The sequence below is a fragment of the Procambarus clarkii genome, chromosome 85, assembly GCF_040958095.1.
Source record: "Procambarus clarkii isolate CNS0578487 chromosome 85, FALCON_Pclarkii_2.0, whole genome shotgun sequence".
Classification (NCBI taxonomy): Eukaryota; Metazoa; Arthropoda; class Malacostraca; order Decapoda; family Cambaridae; genus Procambarus; species Procambarus clarkii.
In genome coordinates, this window is record NC_091234.1 from 8,127,760 (window position 1) to 8,146,291 (window position 18,532).

At 47.4% G+C, this 18,532-nt stretch overlaps 1 protein-coding gene across 1 annotated transcript; it reads right to left on the reverse strand.

The window, feature by feature from the left end:
• Positions 1-4,191: 4,191 nt before the first annotated feature.
• On the reverse strand, positions 4,192-4,965 carry LOC138358650 (uncharacterized). The gene has a single exon (XM_069316717.1). It carries the CDS (start codon positions 4,963-4,965, stop codon positions 4,192-4,194), a length of 774 nt encoding a protein of 257 aa, XP_069172818.1.
• Between the last annotated feature and the right edge of the window lie 13,567 nt (positions 4,966-18,532).

Genomic DNA, 18,532 nt, shown 5'->3' on the forward strand with positions numbered 1-18,532 from the left:
CTCATTCCACCTGTTGATAACTCTAGAAAGATGTTGGTAGCTTTCCACCAAGTCTCCTCTGGTCACATGGGACGGGTCTACAGGGTCCTCTTCGGCTAAGGGGATGAGAGGGCTCAGTAGACCTCCATGGATCAGGTGAGAGGGGCTCAGTGCTTCTCTCTGGGTGTAATCATCAGACAGGTAGGTGATCGGGCGATTATTGACTCGCGCCTCGATTTCCACAACAATAGTTTGGAGTTCTGAGTAACTGACCTTTTGTCGGTGTAACGCTTTCCTTAGACATCTTTTGACTGTGCCTACCATTCGCTCATAGAACCCACCTTGCCAAGGGGCTCTTGGTGCTATGAATTTCCAGTGACATTGTCTTCTTTGTAAGACTGCTTGCACTTCAGGGTGGTTCCAGACTTCTCGCAAACAACTTTCTCCCGCTACAAAATTAGATCCGTTGTCTGATATCATTAATCTAGGACATGATCGACGGGCAGCAAATCTGCGGAAAGCTTGAATGAAAGCTTCAGCACTCATGTCTGGGGTGACCTCTAAGTGTATGCCTCGGGTTGTAGCACAAGTAAAGAGACAAATGTACGCCTTTACTGGTATATTATCTGGGTTACCAGTGAGGAGTAAGGCTCCTGTATAATCTACTCCAGTGGTTTCGAATGGACGAAGATGAACTACTCGCTCTGTTGGGAGTGGAGGAGGTCCTGGGTAAGGACAGACTCTAGCGTCGTATCTCTTACAGATTACACAAGATTTAATAATGGTCTTAACAGTCTGACGACCTTGAGGAAGCCAGTACCTTTGTCTAAGATCGGTGAGAGTATCCAAAACTCCACCATGTAGGGTACTATATTGATGATGATGTAAGACAAAGAGTTTAGTTATGATGTGATGGCGAGGTAAAAGGATTGGGTTCTTAGTGTCTAAGTCAATCTTTGCATGTAGCAAACGTCCTCCACATCGTAGTATGTTATGAGTGTTGACATCGTACCAGATGCCCAGAGATTTAGTGAGTTTATCCGGAAGATTCTCAAATTCGCTTCCGTAAGTCTCTTGCTGCGCCCGCTTAATCCAATAATGAACGGGATTGGGGAATTTGTGTCGTATTCCTATTTTAGAGAGGAAATCAAACACGTGTGCAGTCACTCGTAACAATTTGCTTAAATTAGAATAATGCTGAGGATTAATGGCTAATGTTCGCTGAGGCTCGGGGTCCTTCATGGGAGTGGTGATATTGGTCACAATGACTTGTGGCTTTTGTTTGGGCCACTGACCACCAACAAGCCATGAAGGTCCGTTGAACCACAGCGAAGATTTGACAAGTTGTTTTAATGTCAATCCTCTCGACAAATAATCTGCAGGATTGTCCTTAGTAGGGACATGTCTAAACTTATAACCTGCGGATAAATCATGAATCTCCCTGACGCGATTACTGACGTAAGGAGTTTTGTTGTTATTGTTTCTTACCCATTGTAAGACTGCCTCGTTGTCTGACCACACTACAATCTCACCAAGGTGGATATTACTGAGGGTATTTGCCAGGCAATGGGCTAACCTTACTCCCACTAGCAATGCCGTCAACTCCATCTGAGGTAAGGATCTCTTTTTGATGGGAGCAACTCTTGCTTTTGATGTGAGTAAAATTGATTGAGCACTGTTTACTAAATAGGCTACTGCGCCATATGCTTTGCCGGAGGCATCGCAAAAAACGTGCAAATTGGTGGGTAAGTTTGGTCCCGAGGCATTACGTGGAAATTTCAAAACACCTAACTGATTAAGATCCGTGGAGAGTATTTGCCATTTGGCTTGTAACTCACTTGGTAACGGATCATCCCATCCCATATGTTGTTGCCAGCACTCCTGCATTAGGAGTTTGCCCCTTATTAATATAGGACTAAGCAGGCCTAAAGGGTCAAATGGTTGACTGACAAATGAGAGCAGTGTCCTCATGGTAAGGGTTGAGTTATCAGTTTGTACTGACTTGACATTCATTTCGTCAGTGTTGGTGTTCCATTCCACACCTAGAACCTTTAAACTACTGGGTACCTGATAATCGGGAAATTCCTTCTCAATTAACTGGTTAAGTAGTTTATTATTTGAGGCCCATGACTGTAGAGGCATATTAGCTCCTAACAGTTCACGGTTAGCCTCATGGTAGATTTCTACCAGATCAGCTTGATTATTAGTTGTCCCCTGGAAATTGTCGACATATAAGTTGTCGCTAATGGTTGCCTTATAAGGGCTGTCTGATTTCCTCAAATGCGTGTCTAAAGTTGCTTGCAAAAGAAACGGTGAGGAGGTAGCACCAAATAATACAGAGGCGAACCGATAGGTGATTATTTCACTGTTAGGATCCAGTGGATCCTTGTACCAGAGGAATTTTGTGTAGTCACGATCTTCCTCCTGCAATCCTACTCGGAGAAAGGCTTTGCTGATGTCAGCAGTGTAGGCAAAAATGCCTGTGCGAAATCGTAACAATACGTCATGTAGCCTTTGTGTTAGGCTAGGTCCCGTTTGGAGACATTCATTTAGAGACACACTATTAGGCTTTACTTTAGCACTGCAATTAAAGACAATACGAATAGGTGTTGTCAGTGAGTCCTTCACCACAGCATGGTGTGGTAAATAATGACCTGTTTTTCGGTCATCGTGTTCAACAACTTCAATGAACTTATTGTTAAGTTGTTGTTGGATAAGTTGGTGATACATGGTTAATTTTTCTGGCTGCTTCTGCAGTCGTGTTAATTGTGACAGCAATTGTGAGGCTGCCATAAAATAATTCACTGGAAGTTGGGGATGATCTAACTTCCATGGAAGTCTTACCCAGTATTGTTTACTTGAGTAGATAACCGTATCCAGATATTGCTGGTAAGTCCATGTATCATCAGGACTTGGTTGCTCAGGGATGATGCCTAACGTATCTAAATCCCACAAACGATGTATTGGCGGGTCAGACTCAATGTCCTCGGCTATTTCCCTGAAGCGTAGGGGTGACTGCTCTAAGCCTAGTCACGCTACAATTACATTATTGGTTTGTTGGTTTGTGGGCGCTGGACCTTGTCTGAAAAGCACGGGTCCTGTGAGCAATTTGCCACCTGCGGACGACAACAAATTCATACCATGTTGCCTAGTGCATCCAGTGATAAACTTGTAATAATGATCCGCGCCTATTAATATTCCAATATCTGTGAGACAATCGGAATTTATTTTATGATCCGCCAGCCTCATGCGGTTTCGCTTAAGATGTCTCGCTGTACGAGCTAATCCTGTGACTTGCAAGTCCGTAGGAATCTTATCTACGACCACAGCATGAATTGGGCTGGCAGAGGATCCTAATCTAACTAGTAGTTTGACTACCTTGTAGTCACGTGGCCCACTATTTGATAGGAAACCAGAAATGTTTAACTTCACACTTTTGGTAGGTTTTAAATTTAAATCATCTACCAACTGTTGTGTGATAAAGGTTTTTTGGGAACCTTGGTCAAAGAGACCTCTACTGGTAATTCGAGATCTTCGATTTATTAATTTAAGCTGAGCAGTAGGTAAGGTAGTACTGTTACCTGACTCAGTAGTGAGTACATTCACTTCGTGATGTACTTTACAATATTGCACTGCAGTAGAATTAGTAAAATTCTCTCCAGTGGTCATAGTAGGTGTAGGGGATTTCCTACATAAGGCGTAGTGATGTACACCCTGTTTACAACGGTTGCAAGTACGTAGTGGTACTGCACATTTCTTGGGATCATGAGAACCCGTACATCTAGTGCATTTATGCAATTCCTGTAACCTTTTAATCCTAGCATTATAAGTAGGATAAACTGAACATTGGTACGCAGTATGCTCTTGATTGCAGAGCCGGCACTTTCTCTCTTTGTTTGACTTGTTCTCTTTAGTAGACAAGTCGTGGGTCATCTCAGAAGGAGACACCGAATATGTACTCACATTTCCACTTCTTTTCCCAGTGGATAGTGTGGTTTTTGTTGTGAATTTATTAGACTTATTTAAAGTCTGTTTAGGTTTGATAGTAGTGTCAACTTGAGTTGAGCTACGATGAGAGTTAGTAGAGGAGTTTGTAACCTTCTCCCCGTCTTGATTGGCTCTTTGTCTTTCGACTAAGGTATGTAGACCTTCTGTGATTTCTTTCAGAGTCAAAAAGGTCGTATTGTAAAGAGTACACAACTTATCTAAAGTTTATCTTGGTAATTTTCGTTTAACAACTACTTTAGTCATCCATTCGGCTGACTGTATTTGGACTTTAAGGCTTAAGGCCTTGAGTAAAGATTCTAACTCTAGTCTGAAATTTTGGAGAGACTCTGTAGAATTATTGGCAGAGGGTAAATCTAGCAATTTTTGAACTAAGACAGTAACAGTTCTCTCCTTGTTATCGTAGTTGGTTTGAAGCAATTGTACAGCTGATGTGTAACCATCACTGGTCAGGGTTATATAGGAGATTACTTTCAAGGCTTCTTTTCTTAACAGGCCTTGTAAATAAGTGAATTTAGTGGTTGGAGGAATGTTAGTTTTAGAGTCTACTGCATCTACGAACTTACTCCAAAAATCATCCCAGCTTTCGTTCTCATCACCAGAGAATGTGGGTATGTTGATTTGAGGTAATTTAACCTCAGGATCTGTACGTACAGTGGAAGTTACTGTCAGCTTGTTTTTAGCAATTTGTTTCTTATAGGGTAGAAGTTTAACTCGAATATCTTCTTCATACTGAGCTAACTCATCTATAACCTCATCAAGTTTACTACTCTCTATAGAGGTTGATTGCAGTTCGGTCAAATACAAATTCATGTGTTGCTTAATATGAGCAAATTTGCTTTCAGCAACTTGTAATAAATCCTCTAATTCGAAGTAATCAACCGTTGACTGTTGGGACAGATTTTGACATTTATTAATCTGTCGGGTTAAATGACCTTTCAGACCAACAAGGGTCCTTTTCATATTGGTAGCCGTATCCATCTTGTTGGGTAAAGGCTGATTGGTCAGTAAATACTTATTACTGAGGTAACTGGGATATTGATTCATTCAGTGGATTTCAATATCAATGGGAATAGCCTAATATAATTGTATAGACTATGGATTTACCTACCTAACACAAAATAGCTAGATATTTTGTGCACTGTCTGAATCTCACCACTAGTTCTCGTCCGGTTAGCTCATCTATATCACCATCAGAGTTAATGGAGAAAATCAGCAATACACAAAATAGATACACAAATAATGTATACAAGAGAAATATTATGGAGACCCTCCAATCAGAGTTATCTCAAAATTTATCCCACCCTGTAGAGGGTCAGCACAAATAATATAATATATACAACACTGACTAGTTTAGATCTAGTCGTAATAATTCCTAACTAAGAACTATAAAATTATTTAGTCTGGGCTTGTACCAAATTCAGCACAATCTCAGCCTAAATTCTACCTAATAACATGGGTAAAGATTATTGTGTGCAATAAGGTAATATAGTTGTGCTGTATTTTTGGGTTTTTTGTTTTATAAGAGTGCTCTTGCACACACAGGTGAATAATTATGTACAGTTAAGTTTGGCTTGCTAGCCACAGCCTTTTGTGATGGTTGATGGTGTTAATTAACTTGTCAACCACATGCAACCTAGATTCCCCTGACAAATGTACACCGTCTCTAGTCAGGTTCTGTCGGTAAGGTCTGGCTGTAAATTGTATGTATGTGGCATCCAATCTCACTCGTTTTTTCAGCCTGAAATTTATGTACTTAGCAGCTCTCAGGTAGTATTCCGGAGTTATTCCCCAACGATTATCTCGGTTTGGTTGGCGAGGCTCCACTAATGTGAATACTACTGATTCACTGATGAGCTTGAAAGAAGAAATTATGTTTTTGAGGTGTTTGATCACCTCGGCTGGATGACGAGTGGGGTTGATGTCATTCCCACCTAAGTATATGATGGTTAGATGGTGAGGCCACTCTAACGCAGGTGTTAGGGTGGTGTTATTGTAAAAGTTGTGAGCTGTTGCTCCTGGTGACCTAAAGATTCTCACCTCGGTGTGAGGTATAGGTCTAAGTGTTGTGGGTAATTGGCTATGACCCACTAAAGTCACTTTATACATGAGGTAAAGGTAGCAATATGTTAGTGTGATCTAGGCTAACTGATGTGTTACAATGTTAGTTGACACAATTATTTAAATAGTTAGTCTAGCTTCTATCACACAAGGATTAGTTATTAATGGTTAATATTTTAATTATAAATTTAATGCGTATCCGGTTCGAAGGACCATAATGTGGGTTATTTGGGTTTGATTCTGATTAATTAATAATTAAAATAGTAAATTAAATTACGAAGGACCACCCGCTTTTAAAGTAAAGAGGGAAACTGAGAATTTCAGATCATTAGGTAAAATTCTAGAGAAAACCAGTGACTATGGATATGACTAGAAAGTATGATCATAAGAATAATTAATGGGCTGTATTATTAAAACCAAACTTCAAACACCTACATTGGGGGGTTATTGCTGGAAGTCAGTACGTCCAGGAATCAGTGTGGTTCGTTCACTAATTCTATTAATAATAATCTAATCCTATAATTAATGTTGAATATAATATTATTCATACAACGAAGAACATGAATATGAGCATAATAATGAGTTACAGTAAATCACACATTATGTTATACATTCTGAATGTATCAAATTGCAAAGTTATGAGTAAAAGAAATAAGCCTTAGCTGGTAATAGATTCCTTTAGATAACCCTGGTAGTCCTCTTAATCTCCAAGTCTAGTACACCGACGTAAGACACGGTTAGCATGGGGAAGGCAGCATGAGGAATTCGTCTCTCGTGCTGCAAGATAAATGACTACCAGTAGCAATTGATTTAACTACACAATACATATTCAAGATTATAGATAACTACAGATAGAATTCTAATCACCTGTTATTAGGTGTTGTTTTGCCGCGTGACGTGCAATCACCCTGTCATTAGCACACTTATAAATGATGCATCAAATAAAAGTACTTAACTGTGGGCACTGTGTAAGTATTAAGATTGCCGTAATTACGTATCTCACATTCAGGTAAGCTTGTCCTGGATTTGTACGTCTCAAGTTGGCTGATCACGTGTCGTCAGGAACCAAGTCTAGGGGTCCCTTATTTAACACCAGCACTAGTTGAAGATATTATCTGCAAGGTCGTTCACGCCTCACAGTGGCGGCTTTCATCTGTGGATGGACACACTTGTCCTATTTGCTGGACAATGGCGTATTCTTATGAGTACGGTGAGCGCGAGTTTGCTTCCTTCCAACTCTGCACGTGTCCACGCACCGACTGAGGATGGCGTCCCCCAACCCACGCCGAGTCGACGTTCATTACACAAATTATTGTCTTGAACATTAATATTTCTCGCATTCGCGCTTGAAACTCTAAAGACTGGACGGGTTTATTATTTAGAGGAACGAAATATTATTATTTACCTATTTAAGAATGGCAAATATATAAGGGAGAGGAATTAATGTCTCCCCATGGCATTCATTGATGACGTTAACACTATCGCGAGGTAGACGGTATAATTCTAACGCTTTATTCGGCTTTTAGTTAGAGAACAATTCGTCTGCAATCAGTTGTCATACAGAATGCTTTAATTATGGAGAATCGTATTTAATTCTCACACAAATTGTATATAATGTGTTTTACTGTAAAGAAATCTGACGCAATACTAGCGTCAGATGACGTGAGAATTCTAGCCTAATGTACAGATGAATTATTAGTACAGGAGAATTCTACGAGTTGTTAATTTTACTTAATACAATATTAATATGGTTAGTAATAAGTAATGAGAATACAACAATGCTGTATTCGATGTTGGAAATATCCAACACTCCTCCACAGGACTACCCGCCTCTTCCTCCTCCACAGCTCTACCCTCCTCTTTCTCCTCCACAGCACTACCCTCCTCTTCCTCTTCCACAACACTACCCTCCTCTTCCTCCTCCACAGGTCTACCCTCCTCTTCCTCCTAAAACAGCTCTACCCTCCTCTTCCTCCTCCACAAAACAACCCTCCTCTTCCTCCTCCACAACACTACCTTCCTTTTCCTCCTCCACAGCACTACCCTCCTCTTCCTCCTCCACAGCTCTACCCTCCTCTTCCTCCTCCACAAAACTACCCTCCACTTCCTCCTCCACAGCACTACCCTCCACTTCCTCCTCCACAACACTACCCTCCACTTCCTCCTCCACAGCACTACCCTCCTCTTCCTCCTCCACAGCACTCCCCTCCTCTTCCTCCTCCACAACACTACCCTCCTCTACCTCCTCCACAGCACTACCCTCCTCTTCCTCCTCCAAAGCACTCCCCTCCTCTTCCTCCTCCACAAAACTACCCTCCTATTCCTCCTCTACAACACTGCCCTCCTCTTCCTCCTCCACAGCACTACCCTCCTCTTCCTCCTCCACAACACTACCCTCCTCTTCCTCCTCCACAGCACTACCCTCCTCTTCCTCCTCCACAACACTACCCTCCTCTTCCTCCTCCACAGCACTACCCTCCTCTTCCTCCTCCACAGCACTACCCTCCTTTTCCTCCTCCGCAGCACTACCCTCCTCTTCCTCCTTTACAACATTACCCTCCTCCTCCTCCTCCACATCACTACCCTCCTCTTCCTCCTCCACAGCACTACCCTCCTCTTCCTCCTCCACAGCACTACCCTCCTCTTCCTCCTCCACAGCACTACCCTCCTCTTCCTCCTCCACAACACTGCTTTCCTCTTCCTCCTCCACAGCACTACCCTCCTCTTCCTCCTCCACAACACTACCCTCCACTTCCTCCTCCACAGCACTACCCTCCTCTTCCTCCTTCACAACACTACCCTCCTCTTCCTCCTCCACAGCACTACCCTCCTCTTCCTCCTCCACAGCACTCCCCTCCTCTTCCTCCTCCACAACACTACCCTCCTCTTCCTCCTCCACAAAACTACCCTCCACTTCCTCCTCCACAGCACTACCCTCCACTTCCTCCTCCACAACACTACCCTCCACTTCCTCCTCCACAGCACTACCCTCCTCTTCCTCCTCCACAGCACTCCCCTCCTCCTCCTCCTCCACAACACTACCCTCCTCTTCCTCCTCCACAGCACTACCCTCCTCTTCCTCCTCCACAGCACTCCCCTCCTCTTCCTCCTCTACAAAACTAACCTCCTCTTCCTCCTCCACAAAACTAATCCTCCTCCTCCTCCTCCTCCTCCACAACACTACCCTCCTCTTCTTCCTCCGCAACACTACCCTCCTCTTCCTCCTCCACAGCACTACCCTCTTCCTCCTCCTCCTCTACAACACTACCCTACTCTTCCTCCTCCACAGCACTACCCTCCTCTTCCTCCTCCACAACACTACCCTAGTCTTCCTCCTCTACAACACTACCCTCCTCCTCCTCCTCCACAGCACTACCCTCCTCTTCCTCCTCCACAGCACTACCCTCCTCTTCCTCCTCCACAGCTCTACCCTCCTCTTCCTCCTCCACAGGACTACCCTCCTCTTCCTCCTCCACAGCACTACCCTCCTCTTCCTCCTCCACAAAACTAACCTCCTCTTCCTTCTCCACAACACTACCCTCCTCTTCCTCCTCCACAGCACTACCCTCCTCTTCCTCCTCCACAGCACTACCCTCCTCTTCCTCCTCCACAACACTACCCTCCACTTCCTCCTCCACAGCACTACCCTCCTCTTCCTCCTCCACAACACTACCCTCCTCTTCCTCCTCCACAGCACTACCCTCCTCTTCCTCCTCCACAGCACTCCCCTCCTCTTCCTCCTCCGCAACACTACCCTCCTCTTCCTCCTCCACAGCACTACCCTCCTCCTCCTCCTCTACAACACTACCCTACTCTTCCTCCTCCATAACACTACCCTAGTCTTCCTCCTCTACAACTCTACCCTCCTCCTCCTCCTCCACAGCACTACCCTCCTCTTCCTCCTCCACAGCACTACCCTCCTCTTCCTCCTCCACAGCTCTACCCTCCTCTTCCTCCTCCACAACACTACCCTCCTCTTCCTCCTCCACAACACTACCCTCCTCTTCCTCCTCCGCAACACTACCCTCCTCTTCCTCCTCCACAGCACTACCCTCCTCCTCCTCCTCTACAACACTACCCTACTCTTCCTCCTCCATAACACTACCCTAGTCTTCCTCCTCTACAACAGTACCCTCCTCCTCCTCCTCCACAGCACTACCCTTCTCTTCCTCCTCCACAGCACTACCCTCCTCTTCCTCCTCCACAGCTCTACCCTCCTCTTCCTCCTCCACAAAACTAACCTCCTCTTCCTTCTCCACAACACTACCCTCCTCTTCCTCCTCCACAACACTACCCTCCTCTTCCTCCTCCACAGCTCTACCCTCCTCTTCCTCCTCCACAAAACTAACCTCCTCTTCCTTCTCCACAACACTACCCTCCTCTTCCTCCACAACACTACCCTCCTCTTCCTCCTCCACAACACTACCCTCCTGTTCTTCCTCCACAACACTACCCTCCTCGTCCTCGTCCACAAAACTACCATTCTTTTCCTCCTCCACAACTCTACCCTCCTCTTCCTCCTCCACAAAACTACCCTCCTCTTCCTCCTCCACAAAACTACCCTCCTCCTCCTCCTCCTCCACAGCACTACCCTCCTCTTCCTCCTCCACAGGACTACCCGCCTCTTCCTCCTCCACAGCTCTACCCTCCTCTCTCTCCTCCACAGCACTACCCTCCTCTTCCTCTTCCACAACACTACCCTCCTCTTCCTCCTCCACAGGTCTACCCTCCTCTTCCTCCTAAAACAGCTCTACCCTCCTCTTCCTCCTCCACAAAACAACCCTCCTCTTCCTCCTCCACAACACTACCCTCCTTTTCCTCCTCCACAGCACTACCCTCCTCTTCCTCCTCCACAGCTCTACCCTCCTCTTCCTCCTCCACAAAACTACCCTCCACTTCCTCCTCCACAGCACTACCCTCCACTTCCTCCTCCACAACACTACCCTCCACTTCCTCCTCCACAGCACTACCCTCCTCTTCCTCCTCCACAGCACTCCCCTCCTCTTCCTCCTCCACAACACTACCCTCCTCTTCCTCCTCCACAGCACTACCCTCCTCTTCCTCCTCCACAGCACTCCCCTCCTCTTCCTCCTCCACAAAACTACCCTCCTCCTCCTCCTCCTCCTCCACAACACTACCCTCCTCTTCTTCCTCCGCAACACTACCCTCCTCTTCCTCCTCCACAGCACTACCCTCCTCCTCCTCCTCCACAGCACTACCCTTCTCTTCCTCCTCCGCAACACTACCCTCCTCTTCCTCCTCCACAGCACTACCCTCTTCCTCCTCCTCCTCTACAACACTACCCTACTCTTCCTCCTCCACAGCACTACCCTCCTCTTCCTCCTCCACAACACTACCCTAGTCTTCCTCCTCTACAACACTACCCTCCTCCTCCTCCTCCACAGCACTACCCTCCTCTTCCTCCTCCACAGCACTACCCTCCTCTTCCTCCTCCAAAGCTCTACCCTCCTCTTCCTCCTCCACAGGACTACCCTCCTCTTCCTCCTCCACAGCACTACCCTCCTCTTCCTCCTCCACAAAACTAACCTCCTCTTCCTTCTCCACAACACTACCCTCCTCTTCCTCCTCCACAGCACTACCCTCCTCTTCCTCCTCCACAGCACTACCCTCCTCTTCCTCCTCCACAACACTACCCTCCACTTCCTCCTCCACAGCACTACCCTCCTCTTCCTCCTCCACAACACTACCCTCCTCTTCCTCCTCCACAGCACTACCCTCCTCTTCCTCCTCCACAGCACTCCCCTCCTCTTCCTCCTCCGCAACACTACCCTCCTCTTCCTCCTCCACAGCACTACCCTCCTCCTCCTCCTCCTCTACAACACTACCCTACTCTTCCTCCTCCATAACACTACCCTAGTCTTCCTCCTCTACAACACTACCCTCCTCCTCCTCCTCCACAGCACTACCCTCCTCTTCCTCCTCCACATCACTACCCTCCTCTTCCTCCTCCACAGCTCTACCCTCCTCTTCCTCCTCCACAAAACTAACCTCCTCTTCCTTCTCCACAACACTACCCTCCTCTTCCTCCTCCACAACACTACCCTCCTCTTCCTCCTCCACAACACTACCCTCCTCTTCCTCCTCCGCAACACTACCCTCCTCTTCCTCCTCCACAGCACTACCCTCCTCCTCCTCCTCTACAACACTACCCTACTCTTCCTCCTCCATAACACTACCCTAGTCTTCCTCCTCTACAACAGTACCCTCCTCCTCCTCCTCCACAGCACTACCCTCCTCTTCCTCCTCCACAGCACTACCCTCCTCTTCCTCCTCCACAGCTCTACCCTCCTCTTCCTCCTCCACAAAACTAACCTCCTCTTCCTTCTCCACAACACTACCCTCCTCTTCCTCCTCCACAACACTACCCTCCTCTTCCTCCTCCACAGCTCTACCCTCCTCTTCCTCCTCCACAAAACTAACCTCCTCTTCCTTCTCCACAACACTACCCTCCTCTTCCTCCACAACACTACCCTCCTGTTCCTCCTCCACAACACTACCCTCCTGTTCTTCCTCCACAACACTACCCTCCTCGTCCTCGTCCACAAAACTACCATTCTTTTCCTCCTCCACAACTCTACCCTCCTCTTCCTCCTCCACAAAACTACCCTCCTTTTCCTCCTCCACAAAACTACCCTCCTCCTCCTCCTCCTCCACAGCACTACCCTCCTCTTCCTCCTCCACAGGACTACCCGCCTCTTCCTCTTCCACAGCTCTACCCTCCTCTTTCTCCACCACAGCACTACCCTCCTCTTCCTCTTCCACAACACTACCCTCCTCTTCCTCCTCCACAGGTCTACCCTCCTCTTCCTCCTTCACAGCTCTACCCTCCTCTTCCTCCTCCACAAAACTACCCTCCTCTTCCTCCTCCACAACACTACCCTCCTTTTCCTCCTCCACAGCACTACCCTCCTCTTCCTCCTCCACAGCTCTACCCTCCTCTTCCTCCTCCACAAAACTACCCTCCACTTCCTCCTCCACAGCACTACCCTCCACTTCCTCCTCCACAACACTACCCTCCACTTCCTCCTCCACAGCACTACCCTCCTCTTCCTCCTCCACAGCACTCCCCTCCTCTTCCTCCTCCACAACACTACCCTCCTCTTCCTCCTCCACAGCACTACCCTCCTCTTCCTCCTCCACAGCACTCCCCTCCTCTTCCTCCTCTACAAAACTAACCTCCTCTTCCTCCTCCACAAAACTACCCTCCTCCTCCTTCTCCTCCTCCACAACACTACCCTCCTCTTCTTCCTCCGCAACACTACCCTCCTCTTCCTCCTCCACAGCACTACCCTCCTCCTCCTCCTCCACAGCACTACCCTTCTCTTCCTCCTCCGCAACACTACCCTCCTCTTCCTCCTCCACAGCACTACCCTCCTCCTCCTCCTCCTCTACAACACTACCCCACTCTTCCTCCTCCACAGCACTACCCTCCTCTTCCTCCTCCACAACACTACCCTAGTCTTCCTCCTCTACAACACTACCCTCCTCCTCCTCCTCCACAGCACTACCCTCCTCTTCCTCCTCCACAGCACTACCCTCCTCTTCCTCCTCCACAGCTCTACCCTCCTCTTCCTCCTCCACAGGACTACCCTCCTCTTCCTCCTCCACAGCACTACCCTCCTCTTCCTCCTCCACAAAACTAACCTCCTCTTCCTTCTCCACAACACTACCCTCCTCTTCCTCCTCCACAGCTCTACCCTCCTCTTCCTCCTCCACAAGACTACCCTCCTCTTCCTCCTCCACAGCACTACCCTCCTCTTCCTCCTCCACAAAACTAACCTCCTCTTCCTCCTCCACATCACTACCCTCCTGTTCTTCCTCCACAACACTACCCTCTTCTTCCTCCTCCACAGCTCTACCCTCCTCTTCCTCCTCCACAGGACTACCCTCCTCTTCCTCCTCCACAGCACTACCCTCCTCTTCCTCCTCCACAAAACTAACCTCCTCTTCCTCCTCCACAACACTACCCTCCTGTTCTTCCTCCACAACACTACCCTCCTCTTCCTCCTCCAAAATACTACCCTCCTCGTCCTCGTCCACAAAACTACCATTCTTTTCCTCCTCTACAACACTACCCTCCTCTTCCTCCTTTAAAACACTACTCTCCTCTTCCTTTTCTACAACACTATTCTCCTCTTCCTCCTCTACATTACTACCCTCCTCCTCCTCCTCTACAACACTACCCTACTCTTCCTCCTCCATAACACTACCCTAGTCTTCCTCCTCTACAACACTACCCTCCTCCTCCTCCTCCACAGCACTACCCTCCTCTTCCTCCTCCACAGGACTACCCTCCTCTTCCTCCTCCACAGCTCTACCCTCCTCTTCCTCCTCCACAGCACTACCCTCCTCTTCCTCCTCCACAACACTACCCTCCTCTTCCTCCTCCACAGGACTACCCTCCTCTTCCTCCTTCACAGCTCTACCCTCCTCTTCCTCCTCCACAAAACTACCCTCCTCTTCCTCCTCCACAACACTACCCTCCTCCACAGCACTTCCCTCCTCTTCCTCCTCCACAAAACTAACCTCCTCTTCCTCCTCCACAACACTACCCTCCTCTTCCTCCTCCACAGCACTACCCTCCTCTTTCTCCTCCACAACACTACCCTACTCTTCCTCCTCCACAACACTACCCTCCTCTTTTTTTCTCACGATCTTCTCCATCACCATGCATAGCATACAAGTCAAGGACACTGGCCTGTAGTTCAGTGTCTCTTGCCTGTCGCCCTTTTTGTATATTGGGACCACATTTGCCGTCTTCCATATTTCTGGTAGGTCTCCCGTCTCAAGTGACCTACTATACACTATGGAGAGTGGCAAGCAAAGTGCCTCTGCACACTCTTTCAGTACCCATGGTGAGATCCCGTCTGGACCAACAGCCTTTCTAACGTCCAGATCCAGCAGGTGTCTCTTGACCTCCTCACTCGTAATTTCGAACCCTTCCAAGGCCGCCTGGTTTACTTCCCTTTCTCCTAGCACAGTGACCTCACCTTGTTCTATTGTGAAGACCTCCAGGAACTTCTTGTTAAGTTCTTCACACACCTCTTTGTCATTCTTTGTATACCTGTCCTCGCCTGTTTTAAGTTTCAAAACCTGTTCTTTCACTGTTGTTTTCCTCCTGATGTGACTATGGAGCAGCTTTGGTTCGGTCTTGGCTTTGTTTGCTATATCATTTTCATAAATTTTCTCTGCTTCTCTTCTCACCCAAACATACTCATTTCTGGTTGTCTGGTATCTCCCTCTGCTTTCTGGTGTTCTGTTTTTCCGGAAGTTCCTCCACGGCCTTTTGTTCAGTTCCTTTGCTTCCATACATGCTCTATTATACCATGGATTCTTCTGTTGCTTCTCGAATTTTTCCCTTTGGGACGGGATGAACCTGTTTACTGCCTCCTAACACTTTTGGGTGACATAGTTCATCATATCTTGTACAGACTTATCTCTGAGGTCTGTGTCCCAAGGTATATCCCTCAGGAAACGTCTCATCTCCTCATAGTTCCCCTTTCGGTATGCCAGCCTTTTGTTTCCTAGTTCTTTTTTGGGGGGGAGATAATTCCTAGCTCTACCAGGTACTCAAAGTTTAATACACTCTGGTCACTCATTCCCAAGGGTGCTTCCATCTTGACTTCCCTTATATCCCACTCATTTAGGGTAAATATCAGATCAAGCATTCCTGGTTCGTCTTCTCTTATTCTTGTACTCACCTAGTTGTGCTTGCGGGGGTTGAGCTCTGGCTCTTTGGGCCCGCCTCTCAACCGTTGGGTCCTTGCTTTGCTGGCTTAGAAAGTGTCTGATGTATTCATTCCTTGCTCTCTGGTAACCTTCTCTGCTCTCAAGTGTTCTGTTATTTTTAGCTTCTCCATACTCTTTTACTTTGTTGCTTAGCTAGCTTACATCTCTGAGTAAACCATGGGTTTCTAATCTGCATTTCAGTTTTTACCTTTTGGACCGGGATAAACTTTTCTGCTGCCTCCTGGCACTTCTGTGTGATGTATTCCATCATGTCTTGGGCCGTCTTTTCCCTTAGCTCTGCTTCCCATGTTACATCCGTTAGGAATTTTCTTATATCCTCGTAATTTTCCTTACGGAATGCCAGCCTTTTGCTTTCAGTTCCCTTTCTCGAGTACTTTAGCCCTTCTTCGACCAGATACTCAAACGTCAGTTCACTGTGATCGCTCATTCCTACTGGGGTCTCGAAATCAATTTCCCTTATGTCGGAGTCATTCAGAGTGAAGACTAAGTAGAGTGTCGCTTTTTCATCGTTTCCCCCTCATCCTATTTGGTTCCCTGACATGTTGGCTTAGAAAGTTTCTTGTCGCCACTTCCACTAGTTTGGCTCTCCATGTATCCTCTCCGCCGTGTGGTTCCTTGTTCTCCCAGTCTATCATTGCTTGATTGAAGTCATCCATGATGAGCAGATGGGATCGATTTCTTTAGGCAGCAGAGCCTGCCCTCTCAATTATATTATTAACTGCCATGTTGTCTCTGTCATACTTTTGCCTGGGTTTTCTGTCATTTGGTGGTCAGTTATATATCACCGCTACTACTACTCTGGGTCCTCCCATCGTCATGGTGCCTGCTATGTAGTCTCTAAACCCTTCACAGCCTGGGATAACCATCTCCTTGAAACTCCATTCCTTTCTCATGAGTAAGGCCACTCCGCCTCCTCCCCTTCCCTCCCTCTCTTTCCTTATTACAGTGTAATCCTGGGGGGAACAACACATTTGTTATGATTCCTGAGAGTTTTATTTCCATGATTCCAGCTACATCTGGGTTTACGTCTTGTGCTCTTTCCCTAAATTCGCTCACCTTGCTTGTAATCCCATCTATGTTTGTGTACATCACCTTGAAGCTGACTCTTTTTTGTCCATCCCCAGTTCCTGTTGCTTCCACTGGAGAAGGTAAACATGGAGGGGGATGGGGAGGGGGGAAAGGGGGGGCGCCTTAGGTTGTGAGGGGGGCTGAGAGTGAGGGGGACCTGGATTGTGGGGGGGGCTGGGAGGATCTGGTTTGGATAGGGTAGGGGCGAAGTGAGGGCTTGGAGGGGTGGAGGAGAAGGGAGGGTTTGGGGGGATAGAGAGAAAGGGGAGGGGGTTGTCGGGGGAAGGGGGAGGGAGGACTTGGGGGGTGGGGGAGAAGGGCTTGGGGGCGAGAGGGAGGAAAGAGGGCTTGGAGGGGAGATGGGAGAGATTAGGAGGTGGGAGAGGAGGGAGGGGATATGGGGGTTGGGCAGAAGGGAGGGCTTAGGGTGGGGGATGAGTATAGGGACTGGGGCAGGTAGGGCTTCTATTAGTTGGGAGAAGGGTGTGATCTTCATCCCACTGGGGCTGTTGAATTTCCTGTGGAGGGTTCCCCACTCCCTACTGGGATCGTTGGGTTCTGGGATGTGGTTCCCTGATTCCTTTCCCTCTCCTTGCACTCCTTCCTTGCTGCTGCTGCCCTCTGTCTCTCCTCCCTGATCATATCCTTCTGCAGGAATACCTTTTTAAACTTCTGCACATTGAGTAGGCTGCTCTTCTTTGCTAAAATTTTCTCTTTTGTGTTCTCGCTTTTGAAAACCACTTTTATCAATTGATCTTTGTCCGTGTTGTACTGGCCAAGCCTGAAAACCTTTTCTATATTCAATTCTTCCCCCTCCATCTGTACTCCTTCAAGGATCTCTTTGACTGTGGCTTTGTCCATATCTCTCCTCACCCTTGGAGTGGCCTCTATTTGCTCCTTAATACCTACTACGACTAGTGCTCTTTTCCTCTCTATCAGTCACCTAGTGCATCTTGCTGCTTCCTGAGAAGTAGCAACTTTCATGGCAATTAACTGTACTGCAGAGACCACTTCCGGGGTCCTACTAAGTATATATGCAAATGAGGGTAGTAATGTAGAAGTCCCTTGTTGACCAGAAGTCCCTTCTATAGATACATTACCATCTTCCTGAGGGCTGGTTCGTGGCGGATATTGGGGATTCTCTTTCAGGCTTTTAATCTCCTCCCTTGCCACAATCAGTTCATCCTGCAGGTTAGCTACCTTTTCCTTCATTACCTGTAGTTCCATCCTGATTTCACTCCACATTTGAACGAGTGCCTCCTCAAGCGAGACATCTTGTCCTCCTCCTCCCTCTGTGTTACGTCTGCTCTGTGCCATGTTTGTTTATAATTTCAGTTCTCCAATCCAATGTGTGTGTGTGTGTGTGTGTACTCACCTATTTGTGCTTGCGGGGGTTGAGCTTTGGCTCTTTGGTCCCGCCTCGGTGTGTGTGTGTGTGTGTGTGTACTCACCTAGTTGTACTCACCTAGTTGTGTTTGCGGGGGTTGAGATCTGGCTCTTTGGTCCCGCCTCTCAACCGTCAATCAACAGGTGTACAGATTCCTGAGCCTATTGGGCTCTATCATATCTACACTTGAAACTGTGTATGGAGTCAGCCTCCACCACATCTCTTCTTAATGCATTCCATTTGTCCACCACTCTGACACTA